A 25157-nucleotide genomic window follows, 5' to 3' on the forward strand; every position below is an offset into this window, starting at 1 on the left:
GTGACGCAGGACACAAGGATCTCCAGTGCCCGGCACCTGGTGGTGTCCCCAGGCAGAGGTGCCCTGTGCTTGCGGTGCTCCTGGAGGCATTTCCCAGCCCAGCCTGCGATCGGGGCCACGTCAGCCCTCGGTCTCCACGCTGGTGTTGTCCCTGCCCTGCCGTTGTCCCTGTGGCATTAAGGATGCTCCTGTGTGGCTGCATGGAAGGCAGCGGGGCCCCAAAATCCCCTCCCTAGGGCACACACAGGTTTGGGGCTCACTCCCCTGGGGCTGAGCAGGCACAGCCGTGTCCTCCCCCCGAGGTGGCTGTAGGGTGCACAGCCCCTCACCCTCCAGGTGCCTCCGAGTCCCTCCCTCTCCTCTCTCCCTGCCCCTCTGTGCCCTTCCCAGGTCCCTGGTGCCACCGCTGGCAGCGGCACATCCCCGCCTGCACCCTGGGGATGAGGAAGGGCTGGTGCAGAAGGGAGGGCGGCTTGGGGGTCCTGGGCCCCCTGAGAGCCCCCTGTTCATGGCCGAGGAGCGTGCAAGAGCTGCGCTGCATGCCTGACCCTCTCCAGCAGCCCCCAGCCACCCCCAGCAGCCCCCAGCAGCCCCCAGTAGCCCCCAGTTGCCCTCCCCGCAGCGATCGGCCGGGGGCTTGGTCCCGGCAGCGGGGCTCGAGGCTCGCCCAGGGCCCAGGCAGCGCTACCAGCGGCCGCCGCACCACATCGGCTGCTAAACGGGTTTTATGGTGGGATTTAGGGACTTTTCTGCCGGGTAATTGATTTGCCCAGGCAGTAAAAGATCAAGGCCGGCGCTGAGGCGGTGGCTCCCGGCATCTGCCCGCCGAGCGGGGACGGGCGCAGGCGGCTCGGGCACGGCGCTGGGGCGCTGGGACCCGATGGGGCGAGCGCTGCGGCCCCGGCCGGGAGCCCCCTTGCAGCCCCCCCCCCCACTTTCCCAGCCAGCATCCTCGCACCCCCTCCCCAACCCCACCACAAAACAGCCCCCAAAGGAGACAAAAGGGGCTGTTTGGGGACCTGCCACCTGCTAGTCCCCATCCTACAATACCGCAGTAAAGAGGCACCAAACAAAGGCCTTAAAATCCTAAAGGGGCCCATTCATTAGGGTGACAAAGGGGGAAAGAACTACATTATCATAATTAATCCCGGTGCTGGCGGTGGGTGGCAGGGCCCTCTGTCTTCCAAGGTGGTGTGGGGACGGCCGGTGTCACCACGTCCACATGCTATTGTGCGCCGTGGCCTCGCGGGGCTTAGGCGGTTTTTAAGCTCTGTAAACACCGCGGGACCCCCCCGTGGCTGCCGGGGGTGCCGTGTCCCCGTCCCCCCCCGTCCTGTCCCTTCCCCAGCCGGGGCCGCCTGCCCGCTTGCTGCGGTCCCCCAAAACCTTGGGCTGAGATGGGAGGTGCACCTGCCCCTGGGGCAGCCGGGATTTGGGAAGGAGTGTCGGGTCCTGCTGGCTGTGCTGGCCCTGTCCCCGTCACCGCGTCCCGTGGAGTGGCATGTGGCAGGGACCCCTTCGCTCCCACCCCAAGGCTTTCCCTGGCCTCGAGGATGGGGCTCCATCCCTTTCCCACTGACACCACAGCCCTCTTTGTGGGGACCTAGGGGCCTCTGACTCGAGGACCAACCTCTGTCCCCCCTCCCCTCTGCCCTGGGGACCCCCACCACCGCCGCCAGGCAGCTGGGGGGAAACTGAGGCACAGAGTAGCACACAGAGGTGCGTGGGGGTTTAGGGGCTGTGAATGCCCCACCTGTAACCCCACTGTTCCTTCCGCATCCCCTTTGGGAACATGGCATCCCTTGGGGACATGGCATCCCTTTGGGAATATGACATCCTTTTGGGATATGGCATCCCTTGGGGACACAGCATCCCTTTGGGAACATGGCATCCCTTGGGGAGCATGGTATCCCTTGGGGACATAGCATCCCCTGGGAACATGGCATCTCTTGGGGAGCATGGTATCCCTTGGGGACATAGCATCCCCTGGGAACATGGCATCCCTTTGGGAATACGACATCCTTTTGGGACATGGCATCCCTTGGGGATATGGCATCTCTTGGGAACATGGCACCCCTTGGGGACATGGCATCGCTTTGGGAACCTGGCATCTCTTGGGGAGAATGGCATCCCTTGGGGACACGGCATCCCTTGGGGACACGGCATCCCTTGGGGACACCCCGTCATGGCACCCAGTGCCACGTGGAGCAAGCCAAGGGGTTCCCGACACCTCCTCTATCCCCCGGCCACCCTGCCCGCGGGCAGCGAAGCCCCGGGGCCCCCGGGAGCCTGCTCGCGGCTGGGGCCGGCGGCCAGGCGGGCTGTGCCGGCGGTTCGCCGAGCACCATCTGGTTTCCAACTAACAAACGCCCGGCGCTGGCTCCCGGCAGAGGACTTGCTGCTGCTGCTGCCGCGGCTGTTTACAGCGTGCCGAGGCTCTGGCACGGCCCCGCCGAGTCCCCTTCAGCTTTCCCCCCAGCTGCACGGCCGTGCAAAGCCCTGGCTCTGTGTCCCTGCCCCTGCCCGACCTCCGTTTCTCCCGGGGCCCCGTTGTTGTGCCGGGGCTGCCCGTCCCCGGGGTGTCCTCGGGGGTTTTCCCATCCCGTTTGCATCATGGGGTGGGATGCACGATATGGGGGCGGCGTGGGCTCCCCAACCCGGTGCCTGCTCTCTGGGTGCTGGGTGGGTGGCGTGGTGCCCCCAATCCCATCCCTGCACCCCAACCATCCCAAAAAAGCTCATGACGCATCCCCACATCTCAAAGGGGCAGGCCTGGGGGTGTCCCCAAGGCGGGGGGACGAAGCCCTGGGCCCCCACCCCAGGCTGCCGCTCCCCCAGCCGCTGGTGCCGCAGAGCCACCGCGCAGGGTGGGGGCTGCGCGGAGCCATTTGCCTTTAATTGAATTTATTTGTTACAACCCCAAACAATGTAAAGCAGGCTTCTCCCAGGCTCCAGCTGCCTGGCTGCCCATTAAAATACCATCTAGAACAGCAAATCCCCCCTCCCGCCTTGATATAAAACAGCCGGTCAGCACCAAGCGGCAGGCGAAGCCTCCCCGCGCGCCAGCCTTTCCCCGCGCGCCCTCCCGCTCCCCTGGGGCCGCTGTCCCGCGGGGCTCAGCGCCTGGCCCCGGGTCCCCTCCCGGGTGGCCCTGGGGGACACGAGGGGGACCCGGAGCCCGCGACACCGAGCAGACCCGGGGCTGCCCCGGAGCTCACGGCATCGTGGCACGGCTCAGCGCTATCCCGCCCATGGGCGTTTTCCGGATGGGGTTTCAATCCCGCTGGTGGCCTTGTGCTTGGGGTTGTTGTCCCAACCCCCTGCGGCATTTGGGGTGCCCAACCCGGCCCCACACCACGATGCTCAAGGGACCGTGCTGCCGTGCCACGCTGGGGCAGCACGGGAGCCCGGTGCTGCCGCGGGCGAGCCGGGATGGGGCCGGGACACCGTCCCGGGGGGCTCGGTGGGCATCCCGAGGCTCCCCAACCACATCCGCCCCATTTCGCAACCTGCCGGGCGCCGGCAGAGCCCCAGGTGGAAGCCGCCGGCCCCAACCAGGAGGGCGACGGAGAGCGGAGGTCAGGGGGACGCGGCGGTGCCACGGGGCCGGAGGAGAGGGAGGACGAGCGAGTTATTTCAAACGAAGTTTACAAAAAGCAGCAGCTGCCCAGCGGTAGGACCGGTCCACCGAGGAATAGGGCCGGTGGAGCTGTTAATAGCAATCAGGCACAAGAAGTGCTGAATAGCTGTTTCCCTTCTGTATTTGGGGAAACGCCAGATGCTACAGGCCTGTCGCGGGACGGGGGAGAAACCCTTTGCGCGCCGCCGACGCCCGGAGAGCCCAGCGGGGGCTGAGGCCGGGGGCTGCCCGAGGAACCCGGGTTATTTTTTGGGAGGGTTTCACCCTATTTTGGCCAGCAAGGGGATGGCGGGATGAGCCTCGCTGTTACCAGCCCCCTGCCACCCCAAGGAGGGCTGGGGGGTGACCGGTGGGAGAAGCATCGGGCCTGCCCACCGAAGACCCGAGGAGGGCGTGGGATGTGCAGAGGTCCCATAAAGCTGGAGCAAAGTCCTAATTACCCCGCAAATTATTGCAGCCATTTACCCTTTTTCCCCTGCCCCATGGACGTGGGGTGCCTGTGTGTCTGTATCCCCCCCCCTACTTGGCTGTTCACGGCAGGGATGTGGCAGCGCTTTGTGAGCACCCCAAAAAGTGGAGCCCTTCCCTGTGTCGCCCCCAAACCCCTGGGGGATTCTGTGGGGTGGCAGGAGGGGACGCACACCCCTTGGGGGGGGGGGACACATGCGGCGGGGGCACCCAGCCCTCGGGAGGGACACCCGTCCCGTGGGCATGGTGGGTGGGTAGCGGGTACGGGAGGGACACCTGGTTGTGGGGAGCGGTTATGGGAGGACGGTTGGCCTTATGGGGTGGGGGAAGGCAGAAACGGAGGGGGCGCATTTGGGGCAGCATTCAGGGGCTACCCACAATTTTGGGAGAGGCACCTCTGGGGTATGTCTTCACCACCCTTGAGGGGGGATGTGTACGGAGAAGGGATGCTCCCCTCCAAAAATAAAAAGGGAAGGGATGTTCCCACATTAAAAATAAAAGGGAAGGGGTGCTCCCCCTCCAAAAAAAAAAAAAAAAAAGGAAAAAGGGGGTGCTCCTCCCCCAAAAAAACAAGAAGGGAAGGGGTGCTCCCCCTGCAAAATCAAAAGGGAAGGGATGCTGCCCCTGCCAAAAGGGAAGGGAAGGGATGCTCCCCCTCTGAAAATTAAAGGGAAAGGATGCTCCCCCCCGAAAATTAAAGGGAAGGGATGCTCCCCCTGCCAAAAGGGAAGGGAAGGGATGCTCCCCCTCTGAAAATAAAAGGGAAGGGATGCTCCCCCCCGAAAATTAAAGGGAAGGGATGCTCCCCACCAAAATAAAAAGGTGATGGGACGCTCCCCCTCCAAAAAAAAAAGAAAAAAGGGGATGCTCCCCCCAAAAAAAAACAACAAAAAGAAGGGAAGGGACGCTTCCCCTCCGAAAATTAAAGGGAAGGGATGCTCCCCCTCAAAAAAAAAGAAGGGAAGGGATGCTCCCCCTGCGAAATAAAAAGCGGAAGGGGTGCTCCCCCTCTAAAAAAAATAATAAAAAAGGGATGCTCCCCCCCCCCAAAAAAAAAAAAAGCAACAAAACAAGGGCAGGGATGCTCCACCCCCCCCCCCCCCCCCGCCCCGGGCCGCCTGCCTGTGTGTGTGTGTGTGTGTGTGTGTGTGTGTGTGTGTGTGCACGGGGGGGTACCGGGGGGGGTGTGTGTGTGGGGGGGGGGTTCCGCCGTGTGTGGCCGCCGGCGGCGGGCGCTGCGTTGCCTGGCAGCGGCGCTGGGCGCTGGGCGCTGCCGCGGCGGCGGCGGCCAATGGGAGCGGCGGCGGCGGCGCGGCCCCGGCGCCCCCCGCCCCCGCCTCCCCCCTTTAGAGGCGCGGCGGGCGGCGGGCGGCGCAGAGCCCCGCGCACCGGCACCGGCACCACCGGCGCCGCCGAGCCCGATGGGGGCCGCGCTCGGCCCCGCTTAACGCGGGGGTGCCCCCGCCCCGCAGCCGCCCCCCGCCATGCCGGCAGAGCCCCCCGCGCCGCCGCCGCCACCGCCGCCGCTCCGAGCCGCCCGCCGCAAGCCGGCCCCCGAGGTAAGGGAGAGCTCCCCCGGCGTCACCCGTCCCTTGCTTTTTAGCGCTTTGAGTAATTTTTTATAACTTTAAATTTTTAATTTTTAAAAATTTTTTTTTTTTTGGGGGGGGGGGGTCCTCACTGGGAGCATCCGCATCCCAGCCCTACAGCACGGCGCATCGCTTCCCCCCCCCCCCCAGCCCTTTAATCCCACCCGGGGAGGGGATGCTGAGCCCTTATGCGAGCCCCCCCCTAAATCCTGACCGTCCCCCCCCCCCCCCCCCTACTCCGCAGGGCAGGGCCGGCGGCCGAAAGGCCCCGCTGTGGCTGCGGGCCCGCTTGCAGGCGCTGCTCTTCGCCCTGGGCTGCCGGATCCAGCGGCACTGCGGGAAGGTGCTCTTCGTGGGGCTGCTGCTCTTCGGGGCGCTGGCCGTGGGGCTGCGGGTGGCCTCCGTCGAGACCGACATCGAGCACCTCTGGGTGGAAGGTAAGGGCGACACCCCCCCACCACCACCCCCCCCCCCCCCCCCAAATCCTCCCCGGGCTCGCCCACCCGTGGGAACGGCCCCGTCTCCGTCCCCGTGGCCGCCGCTGTCCCCAATCCCCCCGGGCTTTGTCCCCCCCCCCCCCCACGGCCACGCGGGACAGCCGTGGGGCGATGCTCGGCTGCGGGATCCCGGCCGCGCGCGGCGCCGCTCCGTGGGGTTCCCCCCCCCCGGGTGTCCCCGCACGTGGGGTGCCGCCGGCGGTGCTGTGCGCTCCGGGGCTGCCCACGCGGGTCCCCCCCCACGCGTGTTTTTTTTGTTTTCCCCCCCCACCCATCCCCTCCGTGCACACATCCCCTTCTCCCGGCTGCGCTGCCGCCCGGTGCCCGCCCGGGAGCATCCCCCGGGGCCGGTCCCGGCCGCGGCTCCCGGAGCGCATCCGGGAGGGGAGCAGGGAGCGGGGCAGGGTCAGGCCGGGAGCAAATCCCCCGTTTCCGAGGGGGAACCCTCGCTAAAACCCGGCCCTTTGTTATTAATAAGCGCGAGCACAGATTTTTCTCGCTCCCCCCCCCGCCTTCCCTCCGGCACCCTTCCCGGCCGCTCGCCCGCCACCGCCTCCGGCCGGGGCGGGTGGCCCGTGGGTGCCGTGCCGGGTGCCGTGCCGGGTGCCGTGCCGGGTGCCGTGCCGGGTGCCGTGCCGGGGCAGATGTTGCTCAGCGGAGGGGTGTCAGCCATCTTTGTGCGGGAGCGCTGCCTCCTCCCCCACGCCCCGCTCCCTGTGTGGTCCTCAGCTACTCTTGGATTTGGTTCAACAATAGAAGCAACTTTGCTCTCCCACCCCCTTTTTTTTATATATATATATATATGTATATATAAGAAAAAAAAAGGGCCCTGCGCTCCCTCGCTGCTCGCACCCACGACCCTGCAGCCCCCCCACCTGCTCCCCACTCCCGTGGGGTGCTTGGCCCCGTTCCCGGCCCCGTCGCCCCGTTCCCCTGCACCACGTAGCAGAGAAGCCCGGCGGTGCCTCCCGGCCCAGATGGGGGCCGCTGGAGCGGGGACGTGATCCTAAAGCGGTTTCCTTGCTCCGGGTCGTGGCTCGGGCTCTGTGGGGTTTTATTCTGTTTTTTGGGGTGAGCATCTGGTGCGTCTGCAAATGGAGCTGGGGAGGTGGCTGCTCCTGCTGCAGAGGGAGCAGGGCTTGCGGCACGTCGGGGTGGAGAGCGGGACGGGGAAGGGGCCAAGGCTGGCTGTGGGGACGGCTGGAGGTGTCCCCAAAGTTGTCTTTTCTGGCACATGCACCCCGCTATGCCACCCTGCTGGTGCAGGGACGGCGAGGGAGCTCTCGGAGGAGCCGGCTCTTCCTCCTGGCCAGGGCATCTTCCCGGTGTTTTGAGCTGGATTTTTCCCCCGTGGTCCAACGCTGCTGTGAGGGGGGTGCCGGTGGTGCTCTGCGGGGTGCTGGCTCGGGATGGTGCGGCCGGGGTGGTTTCAAGGCGTGGAAGGACGGACGGACGGACTTGCTGCTCTCCCTCAGCTTCGCGTGTCAGCCCTGGGGCTGCCTCCCTGCCCTGTTCCCATCCCGCGGGTGCTTGCCTCTTCCCGGCCTCCCTGCTGGCCTCCCTCTGCGTGCTCTGGCAAGATCAAAGCATCCCCCGGTGTCCTTGGCTGTCCCCAGCCCTCCCTGATCACCGTTCCCGTCCCGCTGGTGCGGGGTGTGCAGTATCGGGGGCAGCAGGACAGCTTCCCGGACCGTGCGTTTGGATCCTGAGCGTTTTAGGATGTGAAAATCCCGTGGACTTTCTCGGCCACCCCTTCCTCCCATCAGTGGGGTTGTTGGCGTATGCGTCGCTGTGCTGTGAGCCCGGTGCCGGGTGGAGGCGGCTCGGGGCTGGCAAAACCTGGGTGTCCCCTAAGCCTTGGGAGCCCCCCGAGGCTCCTGCCCTGTCCGGGTGGGGAGATGTTTGTAGGAACGTGGTCCCTCCCAGCCCCGAGGTGGTGCTGAAGGGGCAGGCAGTCCCGGTCCCATCCCGTGGCCCTGCTTGCAGGCAGTGGGGTGGTTGAGGCTCACGGGAAGCCTCTGGTGACCTTCAGAAGCTGGCCCCTGCCCGCTCACCTGTCTATAGACAGGCTGAGGGGTGCAGCTCGGTGATGCTCCATCCCAAACCACCTCACCCAGGAGAGGGATCGACCTCCACAGGCAGAGCAGAGGCCGCGGGAGGCTGAGCGCAGCCTCCTGGAGCCTGGCGGTAGGGGCACGGTGTCGCCGTCCCCCCCTGGGGTAATAGGGTGGGCAGCCCCCACTCTGCCCCCCAGGGGTATTTCTCAACTGTGGCCAATGAGGGAAATTGTGGGGTCCCCTGTCCCGGCTCGGGGGGGTCCCCAGCCCCGTGAACCTCCCCCAACCCCCGTGGGGTGGATGGGGTCTGGCCGGGGGGTGCTGGCGGTGCCCTGGGGTTACCGCCTGACCCACGTCCCTGCCTGGGAGACGGGAGGGAGGCCGTGTCACCCCATAAATTGGACCCGACTGTGGAAATGTTCAATTAGGCTCCTCCGAAGCAATTAGCCGCTCGCAGGCTTTGAAACCCCGGCTCGCAGCGAGTGTTGAGTTACCTCTAGACACCTGGCAGCTGTTCCCGGCTCTCCCAGGGCGTTCGTAGGGCCAAGGGGCCGGGGCGGCGAGCTCCGGGGAGGCAGAGCCCTGGGTGGTGAATGGCCCTGCCTGATTTATAGCGCCGAGGGCTGGTTCAAAGGAAGGCCGGGTTAATTCCTAACCGGAACAGCCGAGCGCCCCGCGCAGCCCTCGCGCTCTCAAAGAGCTGCCGAATCCCCCCGGAGCAGCCCCCGTCCCTCTCCCAGAGGGGTCAGGGGTACCCCGAATGTGCTGGGGTGTGGGGGTGAGGGGTGGAGATGAGTGCACGGTGTGGGGGTGAGGGGGGGGTTTTCTTCCCTGATCCCAGCTTGGGGCATGAAGCTGAGATTTCTCCCCGCTAGCTTTTGTCCTTCCCTGACCTCTGCCGTGGGGCTTGGCACGGGGTGTCCCCCCCGCACACCCACTCCTGGCACCCAGCGCACAGCCGGGGTGCAGCCCAGGGGGTGCCCCCGTGGCGGGGGCTGACGGGAGGTGGGCTGCATGGAGGGGGCTGGCTCTGTCCGCCTCTGCAGCGAGGGGGGCACCAGGGAGCAGAAATCCCCAGCAAGAGCTGAGGGTGGGATTAAGCACCCTCCCCACCCCGCTTCTGCCCCAGGGGGAGGCTGTCCCCGTGTCCCCCCCCTTCCCACGCTGCTCCCCACTGCGCGTGGGACCCCCGGAGGAAAGGGGGGGGGGATGCGTGTGGGGCAGCAGCTGTGTGGGGAGGGGGTGCCGTGGCCCTTTCTGGGTGGGCACGGGGAGAGGTGGGTGGTCTGGCCGCCGGCAGCGGGTGGGTTTGGAGGGGCAAGATGGCTGCGTGGGGGGCTGCGGGGTGGCTCGGCCCCGCGCCCCGGCTGCCCCGTCCCTGCTCCGTCCCCAGGCGGTGTGCGGTGGGGACAGGGTCCCCCTGCTCCTCCGTGCGTGTGGTGGCACTGGTGTCACCCCACGGGGTGGGAAGGGGTCTCTGGTGCTGCCACAGGGCCCCTCCTGGCCTGGCTTTGGGACCCTGTGACCCCTTCTGGTCATGGGCTTGGGCAGGGTCTGGGGGCGTCCTTGGGACGTGGGGGCTGAGAACAGCAAGGAGCTGCGGTGTGCTGCTGCCATGGGGTGCTGGGGTCCCTGCGCCCCGTTATCCTAAAAATATAAAAACAGGCTTTGTTGGCTTGCTGGGCTCTGACACTTGCTCCAAAGCCCCCCTCCTGCAGCCCCGCCGGCCCCACAAGCACCGTTCCGGGGACTGGCCCGAAGATGGGGCGCAGGCGGGGACTGCCTCCGCTTATTTATCTTTGGGAGGCCACCGAGAAATCTCTTGCTCTTCCCTTCCTTGACAGCTCGGTCAGCTTTTCGGGCTGGAAAATTTTGCTAATTAACCAAAAAGTCTGGGAGACTCTTTTCAGATGGCTGTGGCTTATCTGCGCGTATCCATTTTGCTTTGCTTGTCAACTTATACATTTTTGTTTTCCTAGGAAGTTTTTTTTTTGGGGTTGTTTTTTTTTTGTTTTTTATTCTTTTCCTTCCCTTTAAACTTAGACATATCCCCAGCTTTAGGGAGGGGGCTCTCCGTGCGTTTTAAGTGCTGTTGGGCGGCTGGGAGGGGGCAGCGCGAGGGACTGAGAAGAGGGTTTTATTATCTGCCTCTCCCTCGGGCCTGGAAAAGTGGTCTGAGTTCAAAAAATTCATTTCTTGCCTGAATGAAGCCAGCAATGTGGAAAAATTTCACCATTCAGAGCGGGATGAATGTATGTTTCAACCACACATTAAGTGACATTAGCAAGCAGTGGAGTGCCTAATGTGGCCATTTTTCACAGCAGCCAACAGAGGGGGTGATTAGCATAATTAGTACAGGCAGCCCTATACATATGGAAATGGCAAATGCCTAAATGCCAACACCAGTGGAAATTTATGTCAATGCTGACAGGAGTCTTAGCGGTGAATGGTTCCCAACTGAATCCCCTCTCCCCCTTTTTCGGGGGTCGCGCTGTCCCCTCGGTCCCGGCCGCGCCGCTGCTGGCTCCTCGCCCCCCCCTCAGCCTCGCTGGGAACGGCCACGCAGGGATTTGGGGTAATAAAGACATTAATTTAGCTCCGGCCATAAACAAAGGCTGGCCGGGGCCGGCGGATGGGGAGCTGGCCCCAAATGGGCCGTTTATTTATTTATTTTTATTATTATTACTATTTTTTGACCCCCTCCGCTGGCTTTTTGAAGGCAGAGCCCTCTTTTCGCTGTATTTATTTAGGGAAGCGTCAGGAGTGCTTTTGTGGGGCTGGGAGTGGAGCCACCAGCCCCCCCCCCCCGGTCCCTGTGCCTGGGGACACCCTACTGCCACCCCACGGGGACGGGGATGGCCCCGGTGCGGTGTATGGCCGTGTTTTGACAGGACGGGGCCGCGGGGCTTTTCGGGAGGCCGGGACAGGTAAAAATGGCTCTTTCAGCACGCCCTCGGCGAGACTTCCTCCGGAGCAGCATGGGTCCTTTCACAGGCTCCCTAATCCAGCTAATCCGCCCCACAACACTTTGAAGGTGGCCTCCGGCTTGCACGCCGGTCGGCACGGGGAAGCGGACAGTGGCGAGGCGTCCATGTCCATCCCCCCCCCAGTGCCTCAGGACCCCCGTCCATGGGCCTGTGGGGTGGTGCTGGGGCTGTGGGGTGGTGCTGGCACCGATGGGTGTCCCCATGGGGGTTTAATCATGCGGGGGTGTGTGTGGATCCCTGCGGGTGACGTGCTTTGACTGTGCTGTGGAGCAGCTTTGTGCTCTGGTGTCAGCACCCCTGGGTGCCCCTTGTTGCAGCAAGGTGGCCACATGGGTGCTGGGGGGGGCGGGGGGGCGTCCCCATAGGGGTGCCGTTTTCAGGAGGGGTTCGGTGTGACCTTCCCCACCATCCATGGGCTTGAAAGCTGGCATCCTGGTGCCAGCAATGGGATTTTGCCCCCATGGGACCCCCTCCTCCCCCTTGCTGGGGTGGTGGCACTAGGACAGTGCCAGGACCAGGACTAGGCCCCGTCCAGTGCTGTCCCCGCTGGTCGCCGCGTGCCACCACCCTGTTACACCAGGCAGGGCCTGACCTCTTTTGGAGGCCGAGCACAGGACGTGCTCGGTCCCGGCTCTCCTGAGCGGTGACAGCGGCCGGTGGTGCCCAGGGCCCATCCGCAGCGTGGTGGCACTGCTGTGACTGAGCCTCCACCCACCCCTGGGGGACAGAGTGGTCCTCCCAGCGGGACATCTCCCTGGGTTTCAGTGCCTCTCCGTGACCTCCACCATCTTCCTCGCCTCCATCCCCTTCAGCTGTGCCCAGCGGGGACAGCCCGCTGTGGGGTGGGCGGCCTGCCCCGTCCCACTGCCCTCACCATGGATGTCCCCACAGTGATGTGCCAGGCCTGGTGCCCACACCAGGCCCTGAACTGGGGCCCTCTGACCCCAAACCCTCCGTGCTGTGTCTCGGGGTGCTTGCAGCGGGGCCAAGCACCCCATCCCCAAAAAGTGGAGGCTGGAGGGAGGTGCTGCGGGGGGCAGCGCAGGCAGGGTGGCCGGGCAGGGGGCAGGGAGGCTCCCGCCCCGCTCTGTAATTTTGCGGCGGACGCCGTAATTACGGGGTGGGCTCCCAATTACGGGGTGGGCTCCCACGTGGGCGGGAGGACGCTGCACCCAAGGCCTCCCATGCTGCCAGGACCCCGTCCCCTTCCTGGCACCAGCTTGGGCACCGTGGGTGTCCCCTCCCGACACCCTCAGGGTGTTTGGGGTGCAGCCAACCTCCATCACCCCCCGGGGCGAGCTACGTGGCACCCTGCACCTCCACCCCATGGGGATGCTCGTGGGAGGCCGGGGAGCATCGGCTGGGGGAGTGGGGGGCCCACGGCCCCCCGTGGGTGCAGGGGGTGCTGGAGCAGGGCTGTTAACAAGCAGGACCGGGCCTCTGATTGGAACCAGAGGGCCTTTTGCATGAAAAAGCCGAGGGCTCCCTTTGTTAATTGGAGATTTTTTAATTTTTTTTTTTTAATTTACATACAGTTCCTCATTAACGTGCTCATTGTTGCTATCATGGCGCTCTCCGGCCCCCTCCCCTAGCCCCCTGTTGCAGGGGGGGCACGCAGGCCGGCTCTGTGCCGCGTGGGGCGTCTCGCCCCGTTCCCAGCCCCGGGCCCGGCCGTGCCGTCCGGCGGGTGCGCGCCCGTTTGAAGTGTCCTTGGCAGCCCCGCGCGCGCTGCCTTGTCTTTTCATGTTGCTCTTTGGTTAATTAGGGTGTTGGAATTTGAGGCTTCCTCACTGCCTTTGAAGCTTGCTGACGGCTCGCAGTGCCCTGTTCCAAATTAACACTAATTACAAGGGACGGCTTTTTATTTTCTCTCTCTCTTTCTTAATTTTTTTTTTTTTTTTTTACTTGGAGAAGGGGGGGGGTCGCAGATGTGCGGCTCCTCCCGCAGCGCTGCCCGCGGGGCGCAGCAGGATGCGGCCCTCAGGATGCGGCCGTGGGGCCGGGTCCAGCCCCCCTCCCTTAGCCCCAAGCCCCCCCACCCATCCGTGCGGGTTCGGCGTGGGTGGCACGGCCGAGATCAGAGCAGCTCGGTGCACCTCCCGCCCGACCTCCCAGCCTGCTGGGAAGGGAAGGGAAGGGAAGGGGACGGTCCCCCCGCGGCACCCACCCTCCTCCTGTCCCCAGCCCCCAGGCGCCGACGTCCCCTCTGTCACACGCACACAAAGGCCGTGTCCGTGTGTACCCCCCCCCCCCCCCCGCCTTACTCCCCAGCCCTGGCACGACCTCCATCGCAACTGGCATCTGATGGACACCAGCTGCTCCCCAGCCCAGCCAGGAACAATAAAGGCGCCCCCCCCGCCACCCAAAAAGCAAGGAAAATATATTAAAAAAAGAAGAGAAAAAAAAAATCAAAAATAAATAATAATAAAAAAAAAAAGAAACCACCAACCCATATAATAAGTCATTAAAAGGGAAGATTCTGCTGCTTATTTGCGGTCTTGCTCTGGCCTCCTCGGTGCTGGCGGGGGGCCAGGCCCGCCGGGGCCCCGGCCTCTTGCCGAGGGAGCGTCCCGGCGAGGATGAATCCTGCCCCGGCGCTGGGCAGGATCCGGCCCCCCGAGAGCGGAGCCGCCCCGGGATGTGGCAGGGCGCTCAGCGCCCCCGGCTGCCTGCGGCGCTTGGGGTGTCCTCAGTGGGTGGCACCGGGGTGGGGGCTTCATCCGGAGTCCTCCCCCTGATGGAGGGTGCTGGGAGCAGGGTGGCCGGGTGCTGTAGGCGCTGTAAATAAATGCGTGTGACTGCAAATGAAGTCAGTGCCTTCTGGGGGAACGTCGGTCCCGTTGGCTGCAGAGCTGTTGCGATGCCTTCAGGGATGGGTCCCGGTGGGTGATGGGGTGCTGGGGTCCCGCTTGCTGGAGGTGCCGAAGGGCTGGGGAGCCCCCCAGCACCTTTCTGTCCCCAGGTGCTCCCAGAGCAGCCCTGCCCCTGCAGGGACCGGTGGTCTTGGGCATCCACGACGGGTGGGGTGGATGCATGATGTCCACCTCTCCAGCTGTGCGGGGGGGTTCAGGGAGAGCAAAGCCAACTGAGGCTGGAAGTGTCCGCGTGGGTGCTGGGTGCAGGCTCCTGAGGCCACCAGCCCTGGGGTCCCTGGGGTGCAGGCGCACGGAGGATGGAGCAATTGTGGACCCCCGTGGCGAGAAGTCTCCTGGGTTCTGGTGGCACCACCTAATTAACGCTGCAGGGCCAGCTCGCTTCCCCGGGCGTCCCTTATGGGCAGGGTGTTGGGGGGACAGGGCTTTGGGGTGGCCTCGGTGCTCACGGAGCGCCCCGCGGTCCCCCCCACAGCGGGCAGCCGCGTCAGCCAGGAGCTCCGCTACACGAAGGAGAAGCTGGGCGAGGAGTCCGTCTACACGTCCCAGATGCTGATCCAGACCCCGAAGCGGGAAGGGGAGAACATCCTGACGCAGGAGGCCCTGCAGCTCCACCTCGAGGCGGCCCTGGCTGCCAGCAAAGTGCAAGTCTCGCTGTACGGAAAGTGAGTCCGGCTCCGGACAGGGACGGGGACCCCCGCCGTGCCCCGTGTGTCCCCCCCCCCCCCCCCCCCAACCTTGCCGTGCCCCTCGCCCTCCCGTGGGCTGGAGCTTGTCTTCACGCCCTCCCCCTGCCTTTGCAGATCATGGGATTTGAACAAGATCTGCTACAAGTCGGGCGTCCCCATCATCGAGAACGGCATGATCGAGAGGGTGAGTCCTGGCCGCGCGTGGCATCGGGCACCCCATGGCTGGTCGGTGGGGTTGCATCGTGGTAAACCCCCCCCCCCCGAGAAGCGGGCCACAGGGGAGTTTCCAGCACCAGATGCTGCAAGCAACCCCCAAACCTCCAGCTCCACGTGGGAGGGGGGTGGATTTGGGCAGGTAGCTGGGAGGGCACGACGCGTCCCCGCCGACCCCTCACGCCTCTCTCCCTCCCGCAGATGATTGAGAAGCTGTTCCCCTGCGTGATCCTGACGCCGCTGGACTGCTTCTGGGAAGGGGCCAAGCTGCAGGGAGGCTCAGCCTACCTCCCGTGAGTGTGCGGGGGGCCTGGGGGGGGGGACACCACGGGGCTGTGGCACCGGGGACGCGTCCCCATCTGCATCCACCTGGCTGGTCCCGGTGGCACCGCCGCGTCCCCGCAGCGGGTGCTGCCACCCCACCGGGGACGGGGACGTGGGGACAGAGAGGTGCGGGCACCACACGCAGGTGCCTGGGGCTGCTCCCTCTGTGCTCAGGTCCCCGGCCCGGGAGGGTGGGGGGGTGAAGGGGGGGGGCTGCATTCCTTCTGTTTACAGGCGTGTTTGTCCGGGAGAGCCCGGGCAGACTTGTGCATTGTCAGCAAACGCAGCCCCGCGCTTTCTCATGCTAATGCTGCTCTGAAAGCTGCCCGTTGCCAAACAGATGAAATAGTGGCCTTATTCAGGCTGCTGCGGGACGGGAGGAGGGGAAAGGGGCCTCAGCGTGCCCAGCCAGCGCTGGGGGGGGGGGGGGGGACGACACCGGCTGTCCCCTCACACCCCCCCCCCCAGACCCTGCATCATCCACCCCAGCCCGGCCGGAGCGGGGAACGAAGCGGACCAGGAGCAAGCGGGGCGCCGCTGGCTTTGTCCATCGGGGGCTGCAGCGGGTCCCCGTGCTCGGGTGCCCGGCTGTAGGGTGGCACCGCGGAGGGGCAGGAGCCACCTCTGCCCGCAGCGGTACCCAGGCCGGGCAGCCCGGGGACTCTTCCCCCTTTTTAAGGCTCTGAGGGGTGAGCGGGGCGGGAGCTGGGAGAACAAAGAGCGGCAATCTATGGAAAGACAAAAGGATTTGCCCTGGCTCAGTGAAGCAAGCGAAAGCAGATAAAAGGGGCTCTCTTTGGAAGCGGCAGCAGCTCCGGTTGGTATGTGGGAATCTCGAGCGCCCGGCTCCGGCCCAGCCAGCCTTCATGAATTATTAGGCTGCATTTCTCCCCAGAGCCCACACTCGCTTGGGGCTTTTTCTTCGCCTCTTTGCAGCGCTGGGCTGGGTTTGTTGGCTTTTTTTTTTTTTTCCGGCGGCCTTTCTGTCTCAGAGAGAAGCCGGGTGAGGCAGGGAGCCGGCCCTGGGCAGCGTGGCCACTGGAGCTGGGACAGAGCGGGTCTGGATCAGCGCGTATGGAAAAAAAACCCTTTCTGCGGGTACCCAAGCTCCCGGCACAGCCTTGCTCTCCGTCCTGCCCCACTCAGCAAAGCCCCAAAACCACCAGCTTTAGGGCCGGCCGGGCTGCAGCATCCCCTCCCCGCTATCAAGACGTTAGCCCGCGGGCAGTAATCGCCCTGACTGCTCGCACGGAGCGGGGCGCGCGGGGCCGGCTGCCCCCCTTTGTCCCAGCCTAACAGGATCAGGCACGCTACTTGACTCGGGGCACGGCCCGCTGCGCTGGGGCGCGGGGACGCCGCGGGCAGGCGTCCTGACATCCTTTCACTCTGCCTTTGGGGCACCCCCTCAGGGATTTTGGGGTGCCAGCCCCGCTCCACGCATGGAATAGGGTCTCGAGGTGGGGGGTTTCAGCATCCCCCGTGCTGTTTTCTCCGCAGGGGCCGCCCTGACATCCAGTGGAGCAATCTGGACCCTCTGCAGCTGATGGAGGAGCTGGGGCAGTTCACGTCGTTGGAAGGCTTCAAGGAGCTGCTGGACAAGGCAGAGGTGGGGCAGGCTTACATGGAGCGGCCCTGCCTGGACCCCCGGGACCCCCAGTGTCCCCCTAGCGCCCCCAACAAGCAGAGCCAGCAGGTAGGTGACGTCCCGTGGGGACCGGGGTCTCGCTGCTCTCCTGCCTGTCCCACACCTCTGATGCCACCTCCCCTCTGCCGGCAGAGCCCCGACATCCCGGCGGAGCTCTCGGGGGGCTGCCACGGCTTCTCCAGGAAATTCATGCGCTGGCAAGAGGAGCTGATCCTAGGTGGCACAACCAAAGACTCCCAGGGCAAGCTGCTGAGGTACGAGCTGTCATGGCACGCGGGTCCCCGGGCACGGTGCGGGGTCCCTGCCGTGGTGCCCGTGGGATGGTTTGGGGCACGGTGGCCTCATCCAGCACCCAAGGGCACCCACTGTAAGAGGGTAATCTGGGAGCATGTCTGGTGAGGGGTCAGTGCTTTGGAGCAAGGCTGGGGACAAAGGGGACAGGGTCCAGGTGTCCCCGTGGGGCTGGGGGGGACCCACCCCTGTGACACGGGGTGCCGCAGCCGGTCCCAGCGGGATGTGTGCGTGTCCCCCAGCGCCGAGGCCCTGCAGACCATGTTCCTCCTCATGAGCCCCCGGCAGCTGTTCGAGCACTTCAAGGACGACTACGAGATCCACGACATCAGCTGGAGCGAGGAGAAGGCGGGTGCCATCCTGGAGGCCTGGCAGAGGAAATTTGTGGAGGTGGGTACTGGGGACAGCCCCCAGCCCCTGTGTAGCACAGCATCGCCCCTTCTGCCTCGGTTTCACGTGGCCGTGGGTCCTGGCACCACGCTCTCATGGTCCTGCGGGTCCCCAGCACCCTCGGAGGCGATGCTCAGCCCCTGGGTCCTCTCATGGGGGGACGTGGGTCTTGTCTAACGGGGGGCATGCCCTGCAGCTGGCGCAGGACTCCATCCCGCCCAACGCCACGCAGAGCGTCCATGCTTTCTCCACCACCACGCTCAACGACATCATGAAGTCCTTCTCCGACGTCAGCGCCATCCGGGTGGCCGGGGGTTACCTTCTCATGGTGCGTACACCCCCCCTCTTCATCCCCTGCCATCCCTATCCCTCCTTCCCCTCTGCATCCCCGCTAACCCGCTGCGCTCCTCCAGCTGGCCTACGCCTGCGTCACCATGCTGCGGTGGGACTGCTCCAAGTCCCAGGGGGCCGTGGGCCTGGCCGGGGTCCTGCTGGTGGCCCTCTCCGTGGCCTCCGGCCTGGGGCTTTGCTCGCTGCTCGGCATCTCCTTCAACGCGGCCACCACGCAGGTAGGTGCTGGGGGAAGAGCCCTGGGTCCCCTCCTCCCGGGCGGTGGCCACGTCCCCGTGCCAACACCGTCCCCGTGCCGACACTGGCTGCTCTCCGGCAGGTCCTGCCCTTCCTGGCCCTCGGTATCGGCGTGGACGACATGTTCCTCCTGGCTCACGCCTTCACCGAGACCAGCCAGCACGTCCCCTTCAAGGTGAGCGCCGAGCCCTGCTCCCGGGGCTCCCCGGCTGCTCCCCGCGCTCCCTCGTCACCGTGTCCCTCTGTGCCCCGCAGGAGCGGACGGGCGAGTGCCTGAGGCGCACGGGGACCAGCGTGGCTCTCACCTCCGTCAGCAACATGATCGCCTTCTTCATGGCAGCCCTGGTGCCCATCCCTGCCCTGCGTGCCTTCTCCATCCAGGTACGGCCCCGGTGCCCTCCTGGGGAGCAGCGACCCCATCCTTGGGGTGGGAAGGGCCCGGCTCTGACGCGTCCCTCTGCCCGCAGGCAGCGGTGGTCGTGGTCTTCAACTTTGCCATGGTGCTGTTCATCTTCCCCGCCATCCTGAGCATGGACCTGCACCGGCGGGAGAAGCGCCGGCTCGACATCCTCTGCTGCTTCTACAGGTACCGCCTCTGCCGGCACCACAGAGGATGGGGCTGGCCCTCATGTGTCCCCCACAGTGGTTACGTGGGCAGCCCTGCCATCACCATCCCCTTGTCTCTTCCCCGCAGCCCTTGCTCCTCACGGGTCATCCAGATCCAACCCCAGGAGTTCGCAGACGCCAACGACAACCATGCCTCCCACCCGTCCCCCTACGGGCACCCCGGCGTGGCCACCAGCACCCAGATCACCACCACCGTGCAGGCCTTCACGCAGTGCGACCCCTCGGGCCACCACATCGTCACCGTCCTGCCGCCCACCTCCCAGGTGTGCACCTCGCCCGCCGTGCTCCTGCCGCCCGCCGACCCGCTGGGCTCGCAGGTCTTCACCCCCTCCAGCTCCACGCGGGACCTCCTGGCCCAGCTGGACGAGGCCAAGGGCGGGCGCGAGTGCGTGCCCCTGCCCTTCTGCCGCTGGAGCCTCTCCGACTTCGCCCGCGAGAAGTACGCCCCGCTCCTGCTGCGCACCCAGACCAAGGTGAGGCGGGGACGGGACGGCCGCCCCACGATGGGGATGGGTGGCGGGGGACGTTGGTTTGACCCCGCTGTCCCCGCAGGCGGTGGTGGTGGTGCTCTTCCTGGCGCTGCTGGGGCTGAGCCTCTACGGCACCACCATGGTGCACGACGGGCTCTACCTGACGGACATCGTGCCGCGGGACACCAAGGCGCACGCCTTCATCTCGGCCCAGTTCAAGTACTTCTCCTTCTACAACATGTTCATCGTCACCAAGGGCGGCTTCCACTACCCGGGCGCCCAGGCCGCCCTGCTCAGCCTGCACCAGGCCTTCAGCACCGTCAAGTACGTGGTGCGCGAGGGCAACCACGACCTGCCCAAGATGTGGCTCCACTACTTCCAGGACTGGCTGCGAGGTGAGGGGCACCCCTTGCCCTCCTCCTCGTGCCCTCCCCTGCCCAAGGACCCCCTCCCCAGCCTGCACACCTTCGCGGGTGCCTGGCATCCTCTGGGAGCCCCCAGGGTTGTGTGGTGCCCACAAGGTGCCCAGCAATGCCAGGCATGCCCCGAGGGATGCTCACACCCCACGCTGTGTCCCCAGGGCTCCAGGCCACCTTCGACAGGGACTGGCAAGCCGGGCGCATCACCCACGACAGCTACCGCAACGGCTCTGAGGACGGGGCGCTGGCGTACAAGCTCCTCATCCAGACGGGCAACAAGAAGGAGCCCTTCAACTTCAACCAGGTGGGTGGCCACGGGGCTGGGGACGGAGCCACGGGGCTGGGGACAGAGCCACGGGGCTGGGGACGGAGCCACGGGGCTGGGGATGGAGCCACGGGGCTGGGGATGGAGCCACGGGGCTGTGCCATGTCCTGTGCCCAGCGCCCTGCTCATGGCCTGTCCTGCTCGCCCCTGCAGCTGACCACGCGGCGGCTGGTGGACGAAAACGGCATCATCCCGCCGGACACCTTCTACATCTGCCTGACGGTGTGGGCCAGCAACGACCCCCTGGGCTTCGCCGCCTCGCAGGCCAACTTCTACCCGCCGCCCCCCGAGTGGATCCATGACAAGTACGACACCACGGGCGAGAACCTGCGAAGTGAGTGAGCGCCTGGCGGCATCCCTGCGGCCCCCAGCATCCTCCCCTGGCAGAGGACTCCACTTTCCCTGCCCCACAAGAAACGTGGGGCACCTTCCCTGCTCCTTCCCTCATCCCATGAGCATCCCCTGATAGAGATGCACCCCCTTTTGCTCCCCGCTCACCCCCTCAAGGGCTCCCCAACCCCATGGTGCCCAGGCACGCATCCTGGCTGCACCCAGGCTGGGGTGGGCGTCTTGGGGCCGCCGTGCTGCCCGTGCCCACCCCGTGCTCTCCTCCCTCCCCAGTCCCAGCAGCCCAGCCACTGGAGTTCGCCCAGTTCCCCTTCTACCTGAGCGGGCTGCGTCGCACGGCTGATTTCGTGGAGGCGATCGAGAGCGTGCGGGCCATCTGCCGGGAGGCCGCCCAGCGCCACGGGGTGCTGAGCTACCCCAGCGGCTACCCCTTCCTCTTCTGGGAGCAGTACATCGGCCTGCGCCACTGGTTCCTGCTGGCCATCAGCATCCTGCTGGCCTGCACCTTCCTCGTCTGCGCCCTGCTGCTGCTCAACCCCTGGACGGCCGGCATCATCGTGAGTATGCGCACTGCCGCATGGAGGTGGTGGTGGGTGGGGGACACCCGTCAGGAGGAATCGGGGACACTGGATGGATGGAACAGGGGTTTGGGGACATCCCTGCACACAAGGGTGAGGGCATCCCCTGTTATATAGGACAGAGGGACACCGCCAGGTGAGCGGGATGGGGCAATAGGGTGAGGATGCCCTATATGTAGCCTGTAGGGTCGGGCAGGCCATGCGCAGGTCAGAGCCACCCCCCCACTGACCCCGCTGCCCCCCAGGTCTCCATCTTGGCCATGATGGCAGTGGAGCTGTTTGGCATCATGGGGCTGATGGGCATCAAGCTGAGCGCCATCCCCGTGGTCATCCTCATCGCCTCGGTGGGCATCGGCGTGGAGTTCACCGTCCACGTGGCCTTGGTGAGTGACAACAGACCCCTACCTGCTTACGGGGCACCCCAATTCCCACCCCCAGCCTTGCTGACCCCCTCGCCCCACGTGCATGTGGGGACGAGCCCCCCGTGACCCCATCCCACCCTCCGCAGGGCTTCCTGACAGCAGCAGGGAGCAGGAACGTGCGCTCGGCCGCGGCGTTGGAGCACACCTTCGCCCCCGTGATGGACGGCGCCGTCTCCACCCTCCTGGGCGTCCTCATGTTGGCCGGCTCCGAGTTTGACTTCATCATGAGGTGAGCGCCGGGTGCCCCACTGGGTGCGGGGACGGCTGCTTGCTGCCCCCCAAAAAGCTGTGGCAATGGGGGCTGGGGAGCGTGGCAGCCTCCCCCCCCCCCAGCTGGTGGTGGTGGGGACATGGGGCAGGTCGTGAGGACATGTCCCTGTCCTGCGTGGAACAGGGGGGGACGTGGGGCTCCCAGAGGGAACGGGGAACATGGGGTTGGGGTGTGCAGTGTTTTAGGGTTGGGGGTACTGCTCGCTCAGCCCCCTGCCCTCCCCCCATGCAGGTACTTCTTTGCGGTGCTCACCATCCTGACGCTGCTGGGGCTGCTCAACGGGCTGGTGCTGCTGCCCGTCCTGCTCTCCGTCATCGGACCACCCCCCGAGGTAGGAGACCCTCACCTTTCCTCTTCCCCTGTCGTCCCACACCTTACCTTCACCCTACACCCATCCCTGCCTTGCCCAGTCCTAAATTCACCCCACACGCCCATTGTCCCGTACTCCCCTCAGCCCATCCCTCACTCTTTGCCATCACCCGTGCTTTGCCCATCCCTTCTTTGCCCCATATCCAATTGTCCCGTCCCCATTTGCCCCCATCCCTGCTTCATCCCATATCCCCTTCTCCCTGTACCTGCTTCACCCCACAAATCCCTTACCCCATCCTTCCATCACCCCGTGCCCCCTGCCACCCCACACTCCCCGCATCCTTGCGTGTCCCTGGTACCTCTGACTGTCCCCTCTCTTCCCAGGCATCCCCCCTGGATAACGGCCCCCGCCTGCCCCCTCCGGAGCCGGTGTCCCCGTGCCTCGGCCCCGGGGGTCTGTACATCCGCCGTGCCCCAGCCTGGCCCGCCGCCTTCACCGACACCTCGGACACGGAGTGCTACGGGGACGGCGTGGGGCCGGGCAGCCCCCGGGGACCCTTCATCGTGCCCCCCGCCCCGGCACACATCCTGCTGGAGGCCGGCAAGGACCCCAGCTTCCCCCGCATCACCGTGAGTGTCTCCATCAGGGGGCCGGCGGCCGGATGGAGCTGGGGGACGGGGACACGCAGGTCCCCTGTGGGGTGGCAGGGTGGTGCTGGGGGGTCGCTGGGGATGCTCAGCCCCCCTACACACACCCCACTCCTCTCCACCCCAGGTGCTGAAGCCCTACAAGGACAGCCCGGAGGTCCAGGGGAAGAAGGAGCCACCCCAGCCCGCACCCCCGCTGCCTTTCGGGGAGCCGTGCCCCGCACCGCCCAGAGACTATCCGCGCCCCACGGCACCGCCACGGCCGGGCCAGCCCTGCTCGCCCGGCACCTGGCCAGCCCCGCGGGCCACCCTGCCCTCCTACAGCACCCACCTGCAGGGCCCCGCTGGCAGCTACACCACCGTCACGGCCACCGCCTCGGTGACGGTGGCCCTGCACCCCACGCTGCCCGGCTCCTACCCCGGTTTCGGCGCGGAGGCGGACAGCCTGGAGGAGCCCGGCGTGCCCAGCGCCGTGCCCGAAGCCTTCGAGATGCAGAGCCTGGGAGGCCACGGGGCGGGCGCCCGGCGCTAGGTGAGCTGGGGACACGGGCGTCCCCTCTGTCCCCTGCAGCGGGGACCGGTGGCAGCAGCAGCCCAAGAGGTGCCAAATCGCCCCGGCAGCGCTAACCGGCTGCGAGCACTGCTGCAGGATGGTGCACGGCATTGGGGGGGGGGGGGGGGTGCAGGGTGGGTTTTTGGGTACCCAGCTGAGCCCCTGCTGTCTCTCCGCAGGTCACCGGTCCCACGGATGGCACCGGCTCGTGGGCTGCTGGCGTCTCCCAGCACCCGGAGGGGCGCAGAGGGTGCAGAGCGGGGTCGCCCGCGTCGTGCTGCTAATCGCCCCCGCGGCGATGCCCCGGTCTCGGCCGAGGAGGACCGCCCCCCCCGCGCCTCCCCCCACCCCGCAAATGGGCTCGGCAGGGCAGGCTGGCATTTCTATGCAAGCTGTGTGCAGGCCGTGCCGTGCCACCCGTCCCCTGCCCGGGGCTGTGCCGACAACGCTGTGTCCCCCCCCACACACACACACACCTCCAGGGCTTGGGGTCAGCCTGCCCCGGGCCTGTGCCCCCCCCCCAGAAATGGAAGCACTAACCCCCCCCCTCTGTTTCTGGAGCTGCTGGCACGGCGGGCTCAGCGCCCAGCCCTCTGCCCCGCCACCCTCCCCTGCGTGCGTGGGGGTCACTGCCTGCCCCCCCCCCCCCCCTCACCTCCTGGGACCCCCCTCCCTGGGCCACCTGCTGGGCTGCCCAGCCAGGGTGCCCCCCTTCCCGATACGGGGGGGGCAGCCCCAGAGCCCAGGGTGGGCACCCCCCCCCAACACCTTTATTTATTGCAAAGGGAAACTTATCTATAGAGAGATATATATTTTTAAGCTTATTTTAAAAGATTTATTTCTCAGCCGACGGCCTCGCCCGGCTGCCCGGGGTTCGGGCAGCGAGGGGGCAGACCCTTTGCCAGTGCAGGGCTCCCCCCTTCCCCCCCCCCCGGGGCAGGGGCGCAGACCTGGGTCGTGCCCCCCCCCACCTCTGCAGGGTGCTGGGCGGCCACGTCGCCCCCTCCGTGCCTCAGTTTCCCCACTGTTGAGCACGGGAGGGATGGAGACGGGGGATGTGCCGGGGGGCCTGTTGCTGCCACCGCACAGGCAGGGTTTTTTTTGGGGGGGGGGGGGCCTTGCTGTGCCAAGCCCCCGGGATGTCCCACGGCCATGGTCCCACGTGCTCTGCCCCCACAAAGGGCACCCACACTGCCACCGGGCACATCCAGCTGGGAAAGCTAATTTCTCGCCCTGTTCCCGTGCAAACAGGGCCACCCCTCCCTGCCACCCCCCCCCCCCCCCCCAAAAAAAAAATCCCATCCGTGTCCCCATCCCGGGCACCATCCGCGCCGTCACCCAGCACTTTAACTCCAGCGGTGTTTGCCGTGCCCGCCGCCCTGGCCCCCCCCCCCGGACACTGCCGCTGAGCTGGGGTGGCCCCGGGGTCCCCGTCCCCGTGCCAGGCGTGGGCACGGCGGGCAGCCCCCCCCCTCCTTTATTCCCCCCCCCCAATGCCATCTAAGTTATTTATATCAAAGAGAGCAAAGGTTTATTTTTGTAGTTTGTACAGGCGGTAGTGGGGACCGAAGGTTTATTTTTAAAGAGTAAATATATATATTATATATAAATTACCCGCCGTGTCTGACCCTGTCTCCTGGGGGGGCACAGCTGGAGGGGGGGGGTTGGGGTAGACGCAGCTGCTTGTGTAAAGGGGGGGGGGGGTGTGCAACAGCCGTGGGGGGGATTTTGCAGCCCAGGCGCTGCCTGGCATGGGGCTGGGGGCTCCCTGCTTCCTGAGCACCACGGGGGGGGTGGGGGGGGGGTCGGTCCTGGTGCCATTGCTCGCCGGCTGCTGCAGCGCAGCCCCGCTGCCGGGGGAGGGCAGCACGGCCCCGGCAAGGATGGGACCTGGCTGGGTGGCCAGCGGTGGGGCTGGGATAAAGGGCAACCCTGC

At 66.1% G+C, this 25157-nt stretch overlaps 1 protein-coding gene across 1 annotated transcript; it reads left to right on the forward strand.

Moving 5' to 3' along the window:
- Positions 1–5482: 5482 nt before the first annotated feature.
- On the forward strand, positions 5483–24501 carry PTCH2 (patched 2). Its single transcript, XM_080603393.1, has 24 exons — positions 5483–5667; positions 5942–6134; positions 14587–14776; positions 14915–14984; positions 15215–15306; positions 16835–17030; positions 17115–17236; positions 17516–17663; positions 17860–17991; positions 18077–18232; positions 18334–18426; positions 18507–18632; positions 18719–18837; positions 18946–19351; positions 19431–19743; positions 19929–20071; positions 20246–20426; positions 20714–20997; positions 21264–21401; positions 21527–21669; positions 21943–22042; positions 22405–22650; positions 22796–23200; positions 23401–24501. The coding sequence occupies exons 1-23, from the start codon at positions 5593–5595 to the stop codon at positions 23198–23200; spliced, it is 4071 nt and encodes a 1356-aa protein (XP_080459519.1). The 5' UTR covers positions 5483–5592; the 3' UTR covers positions 23401–24501.
- Positions 24502–25157: the final 656 nt, after the last annotated feature.

Source organism: Anser brachyrhynchus (assembly GCF_964034855.1).
Source record: "Anser brachyrhynchus genome assembly, chromosome: 8".
Lineage (NCBI taxonomy): Eukaryota > Metazoa > Chordata > Aves > Anseriformes > Anatidae > Anser > Anser brachyrhynchus.

Excerpts from the sequence above, each read along its gene's own strand:
- PTCH2 (XM_080603393.1), top strand. The coding sequence starts at position 5,593 with ATGCCGGCAGAGCCCCCCGCGCCGCCGCCGCCACCGCCGCCGCTCCGA. Across the intron at positions 18,233-18,333 it reads TCAACGCGGCCACCACGCAG|GTCCTGCCCTTCCTGGCCCT; the intron begins GTAGGTGCTGGG and ends GCTCTCCGGCAG. Across the intron at positions 21,402-21,526 it reads TCACCGTCCACGTGGCCTTG|GGCTTCCTGACAGCAGCAGG; the intron begins GTGAGTGACAAC and ends CACCCTCCGCAG.